Source organism: Archocentrus centrarchus, chromosome 4 (assembly GCF_007364275.1).
Source record: "Archocentrus centrarchus isolate MPI-CPG fArcCen1 chromosome 4, fArcCen1, whole genome shotgun sequence".
In the NCBI taxonomy this organism is placed as follows: Eukaryota; Metazoa; Chordata; class Actinopteri; order Cichliformes; family Cichlidae; genus Archocentrus; species Archocentrus centrarchus.
In genome coordinates, this window is record NC_044349.1 from 13,245,841 (window position 1) to 13,264,241 (window position 18,401).

The following is an 18,401-nucleotide window of genomic DNA, read 5'->3' on the forward strand; positions in this document are numbered from 1 at the left end:
CCGCCACATTTGATTCATGTTAATTGTTTATAGTACAAGCCACTATAGCACATGCAGACAGACTCCTCTTCACTGCGCTGTGTTAGTTTAGACAAGATTTCTGTGACTGTCAAGCTGCTGTGCAGTGTTTTCGCTCCTTCACCTCAGGAGGAATTTAATCCAGTTTTAATCTGCTCAAATCATCAAACTTCAACGTGAAGCATCCTGTCTGAGCTGATTAGCTTGACAGGCTTCTCACAGAGTGGCGTCAAGGCGGGCCAAATGAACGACGGGACATTAATTTGTGTGTGATCTGCTGTGACGACTGCGAGATGACAAGCAGTCACTCATCATTTCTCATTAAGATGGGAATATGATAGAGGGGAAATCCCAGAAGAAACTGCTTTGCTTTGATGCTAATTCATTTTTTTTGGCTTATTAATTTATTGCCTTTAACGTCCTGAGTATCTGTTATGCAGCCAGATAATTAATTTTTATTGAGTCTAATTAAGTACTTTCATGGTGCTGTTAATTTGCTTGATTCATATCTGATGTTTTGAGTAGGATTTTATCTTCTGACAGAATATAAATATTATCATCTACCACAAACATTACATTAGATTTGACCAAAAGCTGTTGGTAGATATTTGAAATTTTTTTTCAAAACATAAGGAAATGGCTGCTGCCTTCATAGACTTATGTTCTTACAAACCCACTTACAAAAAATGTGGGACACATGTGGGTATGTAAAATGTAAATAAAAAGAGAATGCAGGGAAGAGATTAACATAATGCCAAATGTTGAAACTGAGATGGGAAATACTATGATAAACAAAACAATGTGCAGTGCACTTTGCTAGTAAATTTTTCTAAACTGCACTGTTAATGTCTAAGATTATTCTTACAGATCTTTCCCATGAGCAAGTTCAGGAAAGTTTGGGTAAAGTCAACCAGAGGGCCATCATGCACTTGGTACACTTACTGTAAATCATTCTTTGAATATTTAAATACTTTCATACTGATATCTTCTTTGTGCATAAACTTTTAAACGTGGACTTCAGTTTAGAATTTTTAAAAAGCATTTCTTATTCAGTGCCTTGCTGCCCTGACACACACACACACACACACACACACACACACACACACACTGGCTTTGCTGTGTGAGCTTTGCCCCAAGTCATCAGTTTCTAATCCTCTCTCACTGCTTTCTTCATCTCTCTTCTTAACCTCAGTACCAATTCACCACCCTGAATCTCTGATCTGTTAAACAGAAGCTGCACCCTCCTGTTTGGCCCTGCAGTCAAACATGACCAGTCGCTCATTGAGAAAATACTCCTCTAACTGCCAATAACGGAGCCTTTAAGCTCTATGGGCTGTAAATAGCCTGAGGAGGGTAGAAGACTGCTGAAGTCACTGCCAGAAATCATATTGGTTGTGCTTAAAGGCCAGTATTCAAACTTTAAAAGGCAAAGAGGGGAAAGCTTGCAGGAGGTCTAGTAGAGGCCGAGATGACCAAGAGGTTAAGAAAGGGTCAAAAAAAGGAGCAGCTATACACCCTGTAGAACAAATAATCTTTGCACTACACAGCTGAAAATCCAACTAGATTAACACAGAATGACATAAAAGCAGTAAGCATAAATTTTCTCTTGTCACAAAGCTGTGTAGAATGCAAATAAAATAACCAAGAGTCAAATTCATTTTCCATCATGGACCACATACAGAATTTGATCTTAACTAGGCTGGACCCATGAAATTACAGAATATACAGTGTTGCCTAATAACATAAAACAAACAAAAGCCACACAACAACAACTACCGTTTGCCTTTTTTTGATGATTAATCTCTGGGATATATTAATGTTAATACTAATGAAATGAGGTGCAATTTCAACAATATGTCTCAGTTTTTATACATTATTAGGAAAGCATTAGGAAAACATTATTGGGCTTGAACCTTTTTGAAATAAAAGCATAAAATTACAGTTAAAAGTCCAAGATTTATGCCCTTGCTCTCTGCTATTTTCATATTTTCTAAAGCCATTGAGTGGGCCAGATTGAAACCTTTGGTGGGCCAGCTCTGGCACCCGGGCATATGTTTGACATCCCTGATTTAAACCATATATTTAATTGAAAATAATAGACAAGTCAAATGTTGATACTGAGAAATAAAATCTGGTCTTTTCTTTCTAGTGTCTCCGGGGGGGGCTCTGAGTATAAAATTGCAAAGAATGTGAGGATTTCATCATCTACTCTACAAAATATTAATAAATGATTCAGAGAACCCGGAGGAAGCTCTGTACACAAGGGACAAGGCTGAACACCAATACAGCATGGATGTATACTTTGAGCCCTCAGGCGCACTGCATTAAAATCAGACATGTTACTGTAGATAACCACGTGGGCTCAGGATCACTTCCAAAGGCAATCATATGTGAACACAGTTCATTGGTGGTTCCATAAAGCTTATTAAGTTTCTACAATACCATGAAAAACAAACAAACAAACAAAAAAACGAAATGAAAAATCTCAGAAATACTGCCACCTTCTCTGGGTCAGAGCTCATTTAACATGAACTGAGGTGAAATAGAAAAATAGTTTGGCATGAACAAGCAGACACCTCCAGTCTAAAGAGGAGTGGGAACAGTTTAAAAGCCAGAATCCATCCTGGTATGGGACTGTGACATCTGTAAAAGCCTTTTTAATGCTGAATGTTTATCCAGAAAGGTCTTGCATATTTCAGCAAGACTATGTCACACCATATTCTGCAAGTATTGCAAGACCAGTCACATAAATCACATTATAAAAACAAAGATACACAGTGGTACACAGTCCCAAATTTTTGATACAATAAGACAGGAATTAAATTAAAACAAGTAGATATATTTTAAAAAAGGCATTAGAATTTCTTATTTAACTAAAGGGGGTGTCACTGCATTCTATTTTTATTTACATTTACCACAGCCAACCTTGCAAGGTTTTGAGAAACAGGAACATAATGTATAAATATGTGAAGCTTTTTAAAGACAGATTTACTCCTAAGAGGAGGAGGAACTTTGGTATGAATACTAATGACTACTGTGAGTAGCCATTTCCCTCTTGTGCTAACTCAGCAAGAAAAAAAGTACAGTGTCATTTATTGCACCACACAGAGCACTTTATCAATCATTCATGGAAAATAACCTTGCTAGTATTGGGTTGGACCCCTTCTTGCCTTCAGGGCTGCCTTATTTCTTCATGTCACAGATTCAACAAGGTGCTGGAAACATTACCCAGAGATTCTGGTCCATACTGACATGACAGCATCACACAGTTGCTGCAAATTTGTTAGCTGCACATCTGTGATGCAAATCATCCACCACATCCCAAAGGTGCTCCATTGGATTGATATCTGGTGACTGTGGAGGCCATTTGAGTACAGTGATCTCATTGTCATGTTTAAGAAACTACTTTGAGATGGTTTGAGCTTTTAGACATAGCGTATTGTCCTGCTGGAAGCAGCCATTAGAAGATGGGTATACTGTGGTCGTAGTCAGGAACAATACTCAAGTAGGACGTTAAGTTCAATCCCATTTTATTTATATAGTGCCAAATCACAACAAATAGTCATCTCAGGGTGCCTTATATTGTAAAGTAAAAACGATACAATAATTACAGAGAAAAACCAACAGTCAAAATGATCAACACGAGCAAGCACTTGGCGACAGTGGGACAGTGGCAGCCTAGGCCTACTGCAGTGTAACTAAGGGATGGTTCGGGGTTACCTGATCCAGTACAAGCTTGATCAAAAAGGAAGGTTTTAAGCTTAATCTTAAAAATAGTGAGGGTGTCTGTCTCCCGAATCCACACTGAGAGCTGGTTCCACAGAAGAGGGGCCTTAAATCTGAAGGCTCTGCCTCCCACTCTACTTTTAAGTATCCTAGGAACCACAAGTAACCCAGCAGTCTGAGAACAAAGTGTTCTTTTGGGATAGTATGATACTATGAGGTCTTTGAGATAAAATGAGGCCTGATTATTCAAGGCCTTGTATGTGAGAAGAAGGATTTTAAATTCTATTCTGGATTTAACAGGGAGCCAATGAAGAGAAGCCAATATGGGAGAAATCTGCTCTCTTTCTAATCCCTGTCAGTACTCTAGCTGCAGAATTTTGGATCAGCTGAAGGCTTTTCAGGGAGCTTTTAGGACAGCCTGAAATAATGAATTACAATAGTCCAGCCCGGAAGTAATAAATGCATGAATTAGCTTTTCAGCATCACTGTGAGACAGAAAGTTTATAATTTTAGAAATATTGCACAAATGCAAAAAAGCAGTCCTACAGATTTGCTTAATATGTGCACTGAAGGACATTTCCTGGTCAAAAATGACTCCAGGATTCGTCACAGTGTTACTGCAGACCAAGGTAATGTAGGCATCTGATTAAACACCATGTTTCAAAGGTTTGTAGGACAGAGTACAATAACTTCAGTTTTAAGTGAATTTAGAAGCAGAAAATTAGAGGTCATACAAGTCTTCACATTTTTAAGACAATCCCGCAGTTTAACTAATTGATGTGTGTCATCTGGCTTCATGGATAGATAAAGCTGGGTATCATCTGCATAACAATGAACATGCAATGTTCTTTTTGGCTTTTTAAGTAATTGTTTGACTACTGCCACCTTGTAAGCCTGTGGTACATAGGCAGTTAATAAAGCTACATTGATCATATTTAAGATTGAAGCATTAATTAATGGTAGGACTTTGAGCAGTTTTGTAGGAATGGGGTCTAATAGACGTGGACATAGTTTGGACAAAGTAACTATTGATGTTAACTCAGAAAGACCGATCATAGAAAAAGAGTCTAAATAAATATGAGAAGTACTGAAAGCAGCTGAACATAAAGATATGTCTTTCAGATAGTCAACAGCACTCTGACTTTTTGTCAGCCTGGCTAAAGTGCTGAAAAGAAACCTGGGGTTCTTATTTTCTTCACTCAGTTTTTAATTGTAAGATGTCCTAGCTTCGCAGAGGGCTTTTTATAGAGCAACAAACTCTTTTTCCAGGTTAAATGAAGATCTTCAAAATTAGTGAGATGCCATTTCCTCTCCAACTATCTGCTTTAAGCTACATGTTTGTGAGTTATACCAGGAAGTCGGGCACTTCTGATTTGAAGAGTTCTTTTTCAGAGGAACCACAGTGTAGGAGCCAAATATGGGTGTGTGTATGTGTGTGGATTGTATTGGTTCTTGGGGTTGTGGGTGTGGGTGTGGGTGTGCGGTTAGTTGTAATTGTGCTCACCTGTTCACGGGTGATGGCTGGAGTAATGGTGTGGGGTGAGTTATGGGAGCGAAATCTTCTGTTAACCGCTTTTATATATAGGCACTGTATTTGTAGGAGTTTTAATATTTTGTATGAACATTTTTATTGGACTACCCTTATTGCTAACAATAATAAAGTAATTAAACAAAGGCTTATGGGTAGTTGTATTTGGTGTGCGTGTCAGCAACTTTTCTCCCATGCTTAGCCCGCGGCGGCTCATTAGGTTTTGGGGATGATTATTGAGCTGCAACACACAGTATCCAAAGTCGTATGCACTTAAATCACCTTTCCACACCCTTCCGATGCCCAGTTTGAAATTCAGCAGGTCATCTTCACCATATCTACATGCATATATGTATTGAGTTGCTGCCATGTGATTGGCTGATTAGATATTTGCATTAATGAGCAATCCAACAAGTGTATCTAATAAAGTGTCCTGTGAGTGAAGTTTTGTTTGCTGATAATATAAATAAACAATTTGCCCAGTTTTAAACTCAAGTTCATTCTAATTATACTCACAAATCCCGTGTCTATTGATACAATTGATCTACAGATCAATCAGTCAGACAGCAGAGAATAGTGTCACTGACTGCCCGCAGCTTCTCCAATGTAGTGATTGTGATGTTCTAGAGCACTGTGTGCTGTAATAAAGTAAAGTCAGTATCATTATATAGCCCAATATTACAAATAACTGTGCTTCAAGTTTTTAGAGCAAGTATCTTTGATTTGTGGAAATGAACACTCATTCATTTGGAGAGGAAATTTTTCAAAAGATGTGAATGTGAATATTTTGTTTTTATAAGAGCTCCCAGCATTGCTGTTGCTGGAGATATTATTGTAAAGACTGAAGCTGGTCTAAGGCTATGTCCACATGAATACATTTTCATTTTAAAATAGAATCTTAACACAACAAGAGCACCGCTGAACGGGTGCCAATGCTCGACTGCTTTGAATTTATAACAGGGAGAGGTGCGTACATGCGTGTGTGTGTGTGTGTGTGTGGGGGGGGGGGGGGGGGGGGGGTCAAATTGCTGTTATAGTAAAGTCAGTTAACAAGTGTATAAAGTTTGATGGGTCTAGTTTGAACAGTACGTATCTATGGTGTGATTTTGAACATTGTAGGTCACATCATTCTCGAGTTGTGGCCAACATTAAAGTTTTTGCGGAACAGACGCCGCCGCCACTGCCATGGCTATGACAATAGCTTAACTTTTTCTTTGAAACAGCCACGCTAAAACGATATTTTTACAGAAGCACCCATGTTCGTCTGCCTGAAAATGCACCATTCAATTACACTGAGTATGCCTCCTGGGCATTTAGGCAGAAGTAGCGTGTAAGAATGCAGAATTTTCCTGCACACCTGCTGCTGCTAGAGTACAATAAGGTCACAACACCTGTTCTTCATTTTTGAATTAACTACTGCTAGTCAAGCCAGTTTTTTTCCTTCCAGAAAATAGTGATGTAGTGGAGGCATGACAAATTAGGGAAGAATAAGCAGTGACTGATCAGACACAATCAGGAAGTATCTCATAAAGTTTCCGTTTCTGGATGTCCAGAACAAAACACAAGTCTTCAAAAAAATACAACTGGGTCAGCAGTGTTTCCAAAGGTTTCTGCTTTAGGGGTCCTAAAACAGCAGAGTGGTGGGGAATGATAGAATCAGAATCAGAATCAGAATCAGAATACTTTATTGATCCCAAAGGGAAATTACTAAGGGGGGCTGTATGAGGGGCTGCTGTATGAGTAAGTTAACAGGTTTTTGACCCACAAACATGGATTTGTCCTGATTTCCGCATCCATTTGAAGAGTTAAATTCATTTTAAATGAGCAACTGAGCATCACTGTTCACCATCTGTGAATTAAGACAAAAAACAACTGGCAACCCGCTGTGGTTTTTTACCTTCTGGGAGCGTCAGGGCTACCAAAACAGGAAATTGCTTTTGCTTTTCTTTGCTTTTTGATTCTCTTTGCTCGCCTGACAGTACTTCTCCTTTAAAGTGTCTGCTTCCTCTGACCTCTGAGAGCGAGCAGCCTCGTGTCCACCTTCCTGAGCCAGCGAAAGCATCTGGTGTGTCTGGGCAACATGACACGCTACAACTACATACCAAAATAGCACAAAGTGAAACACCAGCTCATATTGTAGCTGCTTAACAAGTCACCATATCTGCAACTCAAACCACAATCCAACAAAGGCCAAGTTTCCAACTCTGGCACAAAGTAAGGAAATCTGTGGAGGTTTATGGTTGTCACTTTAGATGTTCTTTGATTAGAAGTAGTTGAACAACTCATCAAGCAGCTCTGTGGTTCACTGATCTCAATTTAACTGGCAAAACGCTTGGAAAACTGCCCCAACATGAACTCTGGCTCTACTAAACAGCAGCACTGCACTTATGTGAAGGTCAGCTCCTTCTGCAGGAGGCTGACTCTTGTCACGAATTGTGTAGGTGACACAAAGCCAAAGTGTTTTCTGTATTCAGGGCATGAAGGCCAGGTAGAAACACAGAGAAAGAGCTGATTTTTCATCCCAGAATCTCTTCACTTTTATGCACTCTCAAGCCAGTAAAATGAGGCGAGATGAATAAAAAGTGAGTGACTCAAGATGACTGGTTATTAATTCAATTGTGCACGTCTCCAGAACAGCAATTAAGAGGTTCTTGTCCCCACAGAGCAGCTGATTTTGTCCTTGACCAGGGGGAGGACACAGACACTCCACTGTTTTTACTGCTATTATACTGTGAATAAACTGAACATGTTGACAGTGAAGCCTGAAGTGTAGAAATTCTGTGCACTGTGAATGGAGGCTTTTCTGTGATGTTACCAACAATTTCAACAATAAATGAGCTTATATGTGCTGAAATGCCTTAATCTTCTATGACTCTGTGGTAATTTTGTCAACTGATAATCATACTGTGACCTACTCTGCCACATGCTGTGCTGTATAACCACAAATTCAGATGCCAAAACAAGTACATTAACTCCAGTCCTCTAATGTGTTTCTATGTAAGAGCTAACTCAATAATTTGGGGTATATTCACTTTTTAGATGAGAAGATAATAGCTGGGAGCTTAGCTTCTGTTAATGACTGAAAGCATAAAAACAGCTAGTTTTAGCTGTTTAAATAGACTGTATATAAAAGATGGATGTAGCCTTCAAGTCTTGAAAGTGAAGCCAATTCAGGAGCACCTTAGATCTGCATTCTCTGTAAGAATCAGCATGGGCTAACTCCTGCTGTTGCAAAAGGACTTGATTCATTAATCCATTCAACGTTTTCTTACGGTCTCAGTTTCTTCATTATGGCTGTTAGCCCTCTGGTCCAAATCAGTTGGCGAGTTTGTACCCTTGTGGCTTTTGGTTTGGTTTCTTTACACACAGAGAAAACTCCAAGCAAACTCGGGGCAAATCAAAATACATCACTAAAAACCATGTGAGAATGTTCAGTCCACTTACTGGCTAGATATGTCTGTGGCAGAAGCAGCAAAACTGGAAGTAGGTCCTGCGTTCTGGACTAGTAGATACCATGAAGAATTTACTCCTTACATTTGTGTTTATGTGGACAATATTTCAGGCAAAACTGTACTCTGCACTTCTACAGTACTCTACAGCATCCCAGAATGCAAAGCACACCTGGGTACAGGAAGGCATTTAGCTCATCATATATCTGGTAGCTGATGGAGGGCACCATAAACAAACTGCTCTAGAGTTCACTTGGAACTGGACTGAAACCACCCCCCAAAGGGTTTTTTTTTTTAATGCAGATGTTCCAGGCACAGACCTGGAACATCTGCATAGAGGGATAGATATAGATGTAGTTTGCATTACTCAAATAACAGATAAAAAAGCAAAAAAGAAAGCTCCAAGCGTTTATATCTATAAAGCTGACATCAGCAGCACTCCTTATTTTAATGATTTAAACATATATCCGATTGTCAAAACTGTTCATTTTCTGTTGACTAACCAGCAGGCCTTAAAAAGGAATCTGACTCAACTTCCATCTCTTGTAAGAGTCCGTTATTTGTCAGTGAAGCTCTCATGTGCCTGAGGCCTTTTATACTGACTGTGTTCACTGAGTGGGCAGAGCTGTGTTCAGCCAACCAACAACACAACTCTGTGAATGAGGAATGTTGAAAATTCTTTGGGTAAATATGAAACTCCATCTCTCAAGCTAAAAAACACTGAATTGCTCAAAGAAAGTGTTTTACACCACAAAATATCCGCAGTCAGCTTGAGGTTAATTTAAATCAAGACCATGCACATATATGGATTTGAATTCAATTTGTTACCGGAAATGGCATATTTTTACATCTGTAGTTATTTTAAACACTGAGGTTTTACATGCAATACATGCCAAGAGCTTGTATGACACAATGCACTTACAAAACAGTATAAATAATCCAACAGTGTATGGAACAGCTGAGCTACATCACCCCGTGTGTGACAGGACGACAGCGTGATAAAAGGGACACCAGGTGATGACAGCGAGGGCAGCACAACATGACGACAACATTTGCACATCACTGCAAGCATGAAACCTCCACACTGTGAATCACATCTTACAGCTTGTTGCAGTTTCCACTGACACAGACCAAAGGATTACCATGATGGGGATGAGATGAGGGTGGATTTTGTTCAAAGGCAAATAAATATTTAATGAGGCAGGGATGGGAGGATTGATCCCCAATGTATTAATACCTGATGTCTTATTTTGGAGTATCAAAAAAGAACTAACTGTAATAATTCATAATTTTCCCCCAATTTCATGATGCAATGGTGACATTTCCATTAATAGCTGCCCTACTTTAAATTTTACAGCCATCTCTACATTCATACCAAGCTAGTTTTACATTTACATTGTTTTGTTTTTTTTTTTATACCAAAAAGTTATGCCAAATTTATACAATTCGAACACCCCAGGGATTAGCAATTAAGCAGCTTATGCTGAGTGAAAGGTACACAGAGTGACCTAAAGCTCAGCATTAATTGGTAGGAGGCATCACCCATCCTTATCAGACAGAGCCACAACACAGAGACAGCGGTGTGTTTGTACCTCTCTCGGTGTAGCGGGTACATTTTACAGCTGGCAGACAGCTCCTCTGCAGCAGAACAAGAAGAAGATAGTTCAAGTTATAAGGAGAAGCGTAACACCTGTGGATCTCAGCAGGTACTACTTAAGGTGGGTCCACATCAAGTAGAACCCCAGTTCCATAAAGGTTGGGAAACTGTGCAAAGTTAAAAAAAAAATAATAATAATAATTAAAAAAAAAAAAAACAGAATGTAATGATTTGCAAAGCTCATGAACTCATTTTATTTACAATAGAACATAGAAAACATGTCAGATGCTTAAACTGAGACATTTTACTAGCACTAGCACTGTCTTGCTTAAATATGCAAGGTCTTCCCTGAAAAAGATGTCATCTGGATGGGAACATATGTTGCTCTAAAACCTGTATATCCCTTGGTGCCTTTCCAGATGTGCAAGCTGCCAAGTCCATGGGTACAGATGCACCCCTGTAGCATTATGAATCATGTTCTTCATGTCTTCTTCTTTTAGCTTGCATTTGTGGATGGTACAGTGAACTGTGTTTACAGACAGTGATTTCCGGAAGTGTTCCTGAGCCCATGCAGTGATTTCCATTATATAATCATACCACTTGAGGGCCTGAAAATCACGGGCACCCAATATTGATTTTTGACTTTGTCACTTACACAGAGATTTCTCCAGATTCTCTGAACCTTTTGATGATATTATGTACTGTAGATGATGAAATATTCAAAGTCTTGAGAATCTTTCATCAGAGAACATTATTCTGAAATTGTTCCAGAATTTGCAGATGCAGTTTATTGCAGATTGATGCACCTCTGCCTGTCTTCACTGTTGAGAAACTCTTTTTATACTCACTCATGTTGCTGACCTGTTGCCAATTAATCCACTTAATTGTAAAAATTTCCTCCAGCTGTTTCTTTTCAGTACCGTTCACTTTTCCAGCCTTTTGTTGCCCCATTCCAACTTTTATGAGACACGTTGCTGCCATCAAGATCAAAATGAGCTAATATTTTTCATGGAAAAGTAAAATGTCTCAATTTAAACATGAGATATGTTTTCTATGTTCAATTGTAAATAAAATATGGGTTTATGAGATTTGCAAATCATTTCATTTTATTTTTACTTACATTTTACAGCATCCCAACTTTTTGGGAACTTTTTTTGGTGGTGGTGATGGTCGGGGGGGGGGGGGGGGGGGGGGGGGTGTATACTGCTAATCACCAGTTCCAAAGCAAAAGGATCATTTTCTGCAAAGAACACATACTTCAAGGATATATGAATTGTGTACATACACTTCAAATATGTGGGAAAAACAAAATTTTATTTAGGTTAGGCCTGCTTTAAAAACTAAAAAACACATGAAAAAGACTCACACATCAACTCAAACACTTAAAACCACAGCTCCATATAAAAATGGTACTTATACATACTTCTCATCCCATTAACACACAATAAAACCATTCCTTAAGGTCCTCCAAATGTTGCCAGAAAATGCAGATCTTTTTTAATGCACAGCTGATTAACTCTTTTTATTGCATTGCTGCTACCAAGTATTTCTGTTGGAATTAATAAAAGGCGATCATAAATTTTGCTTTGTCCAAATCTGCAGCCTGTTACATAAAACTGGAGGGTGTTCATTTCATCAAGGCTACATCTCCATCATATCACACCATCTCCATCTATTTGCAGGCTACCCCGGGTCAGATGATGAGGATAAGCACTTCAAGACAGGCAGCACACAGCTTGAAAGCACCTGTGTGAAAATTCATTTGGTTTATGGACCTGAAGCGACTCTTAATCGAGACGCCGCTCCATCTGCCAAGTGTGTAGAAGAGCTGCAGGCTGTCCCTGTATATTATGAGTTTCACAGACTCCTGTTTGAGAGTACACGGTGGCCCTGTGACTAAATCCAGCTTTTTCGCCATTTGGCCCAGGTGACTGAATTCTGTTGCCTGTTTCCTGCTCAGAGGGATGAAGCAGAGTTGATGCCCGGCTTAAGCTCTGACAGTGAAAATGCATCAAACACAAGCCATCGGACCAGATGTTGGTTTGTTACTGTCAGAGGACCACTTCCCCACTGGCATCAACAGAATGGGTACAGTCTACTTTAAGCTTTTAGCGTCAACACTGTGGCACAGTGCCACGCTGAGTATTGGGTATTTATATTTGCTAACCCCACTTTTATTGACATGAACACATGCTGGTGCACTTTCCCTCACATGTAGAATATGATGGCAAAATTGAAATCTTTGACGTTTCAAAGCTGTGAACACTGAGAACTGAATGAGTGGGTGCTTAGGAGAAGAAGGTTTTTCCTTAAGTACTCCAATCATTGCACAATTTTGAAATATGAAACTAGAACAAGTGAAATATTACAGTTCACACTAGAATTTCAGGTTTTTACCAGTGCCTAATCTGGAGTTCTTTTTTTTTTGGGTCTACTGGAGGTTCTGGATGACATCCTGAACATTTTGTTAGATTCTGTATGTATTCCCATGTAACTAAACTCCATTCTCAGTAAAATTTGAGGTGATTTTCACCCTCAAATTTGTAATAAAAGTATCTCTGGCACTGATTTTACTGCTTTCAGATTGTCGTTTCATGAAACCAGTCAAGAATTTTCACAGTTGTAACTGTGGAACAGGGGAAAAAAAGGCAAAATCTTTAATGGTTAATGTTGTGAAAGGATCAAGATTTCCCAACACCTAACCAACTCCTTTTTGTCCCTAAACCCAACCAAACACGAGGGAAAACATAATTTAAATTAAGAACAAATCACGTTAAAACCCCAGTCTCCTGGATGACAGTTGCCTCATAGAGCAGATTTTTGCTGGTCTTTTCAATTATGACATATTTTCCATCCATCCATCCTCTGCTGCTTATCTGGGTCCGGGTCACAGGGCAGCAGTCTGCCAGATCCCCCTCCCTTCTCCCCAGACACCTCCTCCAGCTCTTCCAGACTGAATGAACATGGAGGCATATCCCAGCCAAATGTTTTGCTGACGAGAATATACATTTCCTTGAAATGTATTTGAGAGCGCATTTTAGGTGTACGGGAACAAATTTTAGGAGACAGGGGTTAATGTGAGCATTAAACAGGTAAATGCCAGCACTGTTGCATCACTGTGTACTTGTACTGGTGAGAACAATAATCACAAGTATTTTAAATGAATACAACGTACAATGTAAATACAATACAATGTAAAACCGCAATAAGGCAATGAAATCGGATCCTCCAGCACGGACCAGTTTATCATGGCGCGTTAGTGAAATCACATTAAAGATACATGATCATCATACTGTGCATTCCTTTGAGGAGCATCTTAAAGTGTCATTGAAGTGTCCCAGAGGTTGGAGGCTAACAGCATGGAATCTGGTAATGGGGAGAGGGTTCAGGTGTCTCTGAACCAAGCTAGAGGTTTGCACCTGTAATTGAATGCACGCGCACGCAAACACAGAGTTAATGAGATTGAGCACAGCATGACACCAGCAGCATCCCAAAGACGAGCAAGCCCGGATCCCCTGCAAAACAATCACCCTGCAAGCTTTCTCTCTGGATTGCGTGAAGAGGAACAGAGTGGAGGAAGTCTCAGTAGTTCTGTTAATCGCGAGGCGTTTGAATGACCTCTGTGTGTCTTATCATAAAAATATCACTATTACTTCTAAGCAAACCGCCAGCGTGACAGCCAGATAGTTCCATGTAACGCAGTCATTTTCCTCCAACACATGATTTCCACCTTCTTGCGGTCACAACTGTCATAAAAATTGAAACAGACTTAAAGTAGGCTGGGACCCGCACTTCACAAATTAAAGACTCATTTCTCTCGGCGGCTATCGGGATGTAAACAAAGAAAACAGCAGATTGTCACACGTGAACTGATGGTAGGTTGATCTATTGCTCCAAAAGCCTGTACAAGATGCCGCCCAACCGAATCAAAAGCAGCTCACAAACTAAGCTGCTTCGTCACAAAGTTCACTTTTACCATATGTATAAAATAAACACTTGCAGAGGGGAACCAGCTGGAAATTTCAGACATAAAAACCCAACTTACCCCATGCTCCAAGGATTCAGATTGTTTTGGGGGGCTGATTCCACTCCTAACTCCCCGTTCTCCAAAACGATTTTTCTTCCCTAAAATCCTGGACGTAAGTTATATTTCCGAAGGGGAAAAAAAAAAAGAAAGAAAAAAGACAAATCACTTCCGACTCCAGATTCCCCCGGTTTCCCCTCCAACAGTACTCCTCTCCGCTCAAGTCAGTTGTCCGACTGCCCTTCTTTGTCCGCGTGGTTTCCACAGCGAAAAACACCGCGGAATTTTCGTTTCCGTGCGTAATTACGCACCGTGAACGTTTGGCTCAGCTTTGCGGCTCGGACAGACGGACGATTGTCGTTGAAAAGTCGGGCAGCAGAGTGCTCTTCGCTCCAACCTCCTCCAGGACTTGTGTGCTGCGCTCCCCTCCCAGTACTGTGCCAGATCACACTGGGATTCCATTCAACTATTTCTGCGGGACCGCGGAGCCTCTACAGTGCCATCTAAAGGGCATCGTGAAGCCTACAAAATGAACTCATTATTCCGACTGTTCATTCATATGCCAGAATGAGAACTATGTCAAAATGGCCTTTTGATAGCCTTTAATCCCCCGCCCTCAATAGCTATTTACTGTAAAAGCTTAAGCAAACACTCAGTCATGATGTGCACTGCTGCACTTAATGTCTCTGTTGATCTCACATTAAACCAGATTATGAAGATACTTATAAAGAGCTATATACTAATCTAAATTTACTCTAATAAAAATGTACAAAGACAAATCAAATTGAATTGTTTCTTTGAAAAACATGCTCATTTTGTATTTTATGCCAGTGACACGTTTTGTTTTTTTGTTTTTTTTTAAAAAGCCTCTGGAAATGGAGACCACTTGCTGCAGTTTCTTGCCAAATGTTTTCAGTGCATCACAGCCCTGGACTTTTTTTCTTTTCTTTTTTTTTAGAAAAGCAAAACTTTTTTCACCAATTTGTTTGTTCTTGTTAAAGTTATGTCACTTTCCCTTAAAATTGCTGGAAACATTTCTGTGTGCTTAGAAAGAGTCTCCACTGATTTATCTGCATGAATATAGGCTGAACATGGGAGAGTGGAGCCTCAAATGTGGTGGAAGAGCAATGGGAGCGCTAATCATGCTGCTCAGTGGCCTGTTACAGCTGACTGCTCCTCTGTGCTGCAGGGAGGCAGCAGGGAACATTGGATCCTCGCCTTGCATGCAAGCAATCCTCGTTTTAATTTAGGGAGGCACTTTTCACTCGGTCCAAGGCAGTTTGCAGCACAGCTGGACGGTCTGGGCAGGATGGAGCCGAACCTTCCGGCCTTTGCCTTTAACACACAGGGCATTAATCACCTCTGGCAGCCCGGTGTGCAGACACAGATGGGTTATCTTGGTGAAGCTTCTCCTCCCTCTCTAGTCAAGCAGCAACTGAATGAACTCACACTGTCCTTCGCAAGCCCACAGTGGCAGGTGAGACAGGAAGACAAATGTTCGCATGATGTAATAAACAAGACATCATCTGCAAAATATAAATAAATAAAAATTTAAAAAGCAAAAGTCTATACAAAGAATTAAATCTTGACTTTTTTAAGAAGCATTCTCCCAGTTTTCACAGTGAGACATTCAGTAAATATTATTTTCCTACAGCTCACTAGAGTGTGAAAATGCACATGCACGTAATGATAAGTAATATCCACAACTTTAGGATGAAGGACACACCAGCCTTGAGCTTTTAACTTTATTAGGTCACCTCAGGTCAACATTGCTGTATAGCAGAACAGTGCATATTCATGTTGATCACTGTGCAACCTTTTGTCAGTTTGGTGAGGTGAATCAAAGCTGTGAGCATATTCAGGAAACACTGACAGCTGCGTCGATAAGCTGGAGGCGCATCAGTGTCACCTTTGAATTATGATAAATATCCAGCGTCATGTAGACAGTGACAGATGGAGGTCTGCTGTAAAGGAGGTGGAACTGACATTTTCAGTGTTTTATTACACAGGAAAAATATATATCTATGTAGATATATAGATATATATTTATAAAATGAGCCACTTTTTTGTTTTTGTCCAAGCTCATAGGAATTACAATTAAAATTGTCTTCTAAAGATGTGAAGTCATCGCCAAACATCAGAAAAACAGAAATGTTCTGAAGCTGTGCCAGGTTCCACTATTACAGATCAGTCAATACAAGTCAGTGTGAGCAGCACAGAGAGCCAGTAAGGAGTCAAGGCTTAAGCTCAAGGTTTACAGACCAGCTGGGGATATGCAGGAGCCTCTAAAACCCACCTTCTGATAATAAAAACATTTTCTGACTGATGAGAAATTTTACAAGTTCTGACTGGAGAAAATGTATTTTTATGATGTCTGTGAAAGAGTCCCTTCATCTTGGTGGTCATTAATCACATACGATAATGCACCATGAAGCAATCACTCTGACACAATCTGCCACATGGAGAAAATAAAAGGTTTTTATTGATCTGCAACTTTCTCTCTCTTCATCATTGCGCCGTGACAGGTGAAAACTTTACGATAGATGAACTCCATCAAAAACCTGAAAGGTTGTGTTTGAAAACAAAAATAGCATCTTTGAAATCTAGATAAATGTGTATTACTCTAAAGATTTTGGTTTTACAGATTAAAAGGAATAAATAAGCACATTTCTTTCAATACACAACTGGGCACACGACTGGGAAGCTGGCAAAGCTGCAATGCATGTGTGCATTTCTTTGTGAATATGCACCACTTAATTACATTGAGACTGTACTTCCTCTGAGTCTTACAGAGATTCCCAAGGTCTCAATCTAGTTTCATTACTCCATTGTTAATTCACATAGGAATAAGCTGCATATTCCTGTTTTTATTTGAAGAGCCAAAACGGGAATCAGAATCAGCCTAGCAAAGACTCCATCTGGCCTACTGGAAGGCTTTGGAAGATGTGAAGGTGTGCATAGATTTTGAACTTTTAACTGTATTTTCATAAGTTTTGCTGTTCCTGTTGATGAAGATCTCCCCAACTACCATTCATGCTACATCACAGTAGTTAAGTAATAGATAAAGAATTAAATAACAGAATAGTACCTGTTTTTCTATCTACTGTTGAAACTTCTGTTTTTGTTTCTTGTTTACAGTGAGTCCATGGCAAAATGAAAAAAGAGAAGTGAACATTTTCAGTGAGTGAACAAAAACATGTTTTATACACAATATAGGCAAAAGTATTCACTCATCTGCCTCATATAAATTTGAGTAACATCGCATTCTTAATCCATAGGGTTTAATATGACCCTTTGCACCTATAACAGCTTCAACTCTTCTGGGAAGGCTTTCCACAGGTTTAGGAGTGTTTATGGGAATTTTTGGCCATTCTTCTATAAGTGCATTTGTGAGGTCAGACACTGATGTTGGATGAGAAAGCCTGGCTTGCGGTCTCCACTCTAATTCATCCCAAAGGTGTTCTATCAGATTGAGGTCAGGACTCTGCCAATCAAGTTCTTCCACTCCAAACTCTCTCATCCATGTCTTTATGGTCCTTGCTTTGTGCACTGGTGTGCAGTCATGTTGGAACAGGAAGGGGCCATCCCCAAATTGTTCCCACAAAGTTGGGAGCATGAAATTGTCCAAAATGTCTTGGTATGCTGAAGCATTAAGAGTTCCTGTCACTGGAATTAAGGGGCCAAGCACAACTCCTGAAAAACAACTCATCCATTGGATCGCCAGATGGAGAAGCGTGATTCTTCACTCCAGAGAACACATCTCTACTGCTCTAGAGTCCAGTGGCAGTGTGCTTTACACCACTGCATCTGACGCTTTGCATTATATTTGGTGATGCAAGGCTTGGATGCAGCTGCTTGGCCGTGGAGACCCACTATGCACCTCAGCATCCGCAGACCCTGCTCTGTGGTTTTACATGGATTACCATGTTGTGGCTGAGCTGCTGTCATTCCCAGTCACTTCCAATTTGTTATAGTATCACTAACAGTTGACTGTGGAATGTTTTGTAGTGAGCAAATTTTATGACTGGACTTGTTGCACAGGTGCATCCTATCATGGTA

The 18,401-nt window shown here is 39.9% G+C and overlaps 1 protein-coding gene across 2 annotated transcripts in view; it reads right to left on the minus strand.

The window, feature by feature from the left end:
* Positions 1 to 14,755, minus strand: part of homer3b (homer scaffold protein 3b) — a 56,772-nt gene extending 42,017 nt beyond the window's left edge. The window contains exons 1-2 of one of the 2 annotated variants that reach the window (XM_030726732.1): positions 14,364 to 14,755; positions 10,314 to 10,359 (exon numbers count right to left, since the gene is read on the minus strand). In XM_030726732.1, the coding sequence (XP_030582592.1) occupies positions 10,314 to 10,336 (23 nt within the window). In that variant the 5' untranslated portion in view covers positions 10,337 to 10,359; positions 14,364 to 14,755. The remainder of the gene's footprint in view (positions 1 to 10,313; positions 10,360 to 14,363) is intronic. The other variant, XM_030726733.1, reaches the window with a different exon arrangement.
* Between the last annotated feature and the right edge of the window lie 3,646 nt (positions 14,756 to 18,401).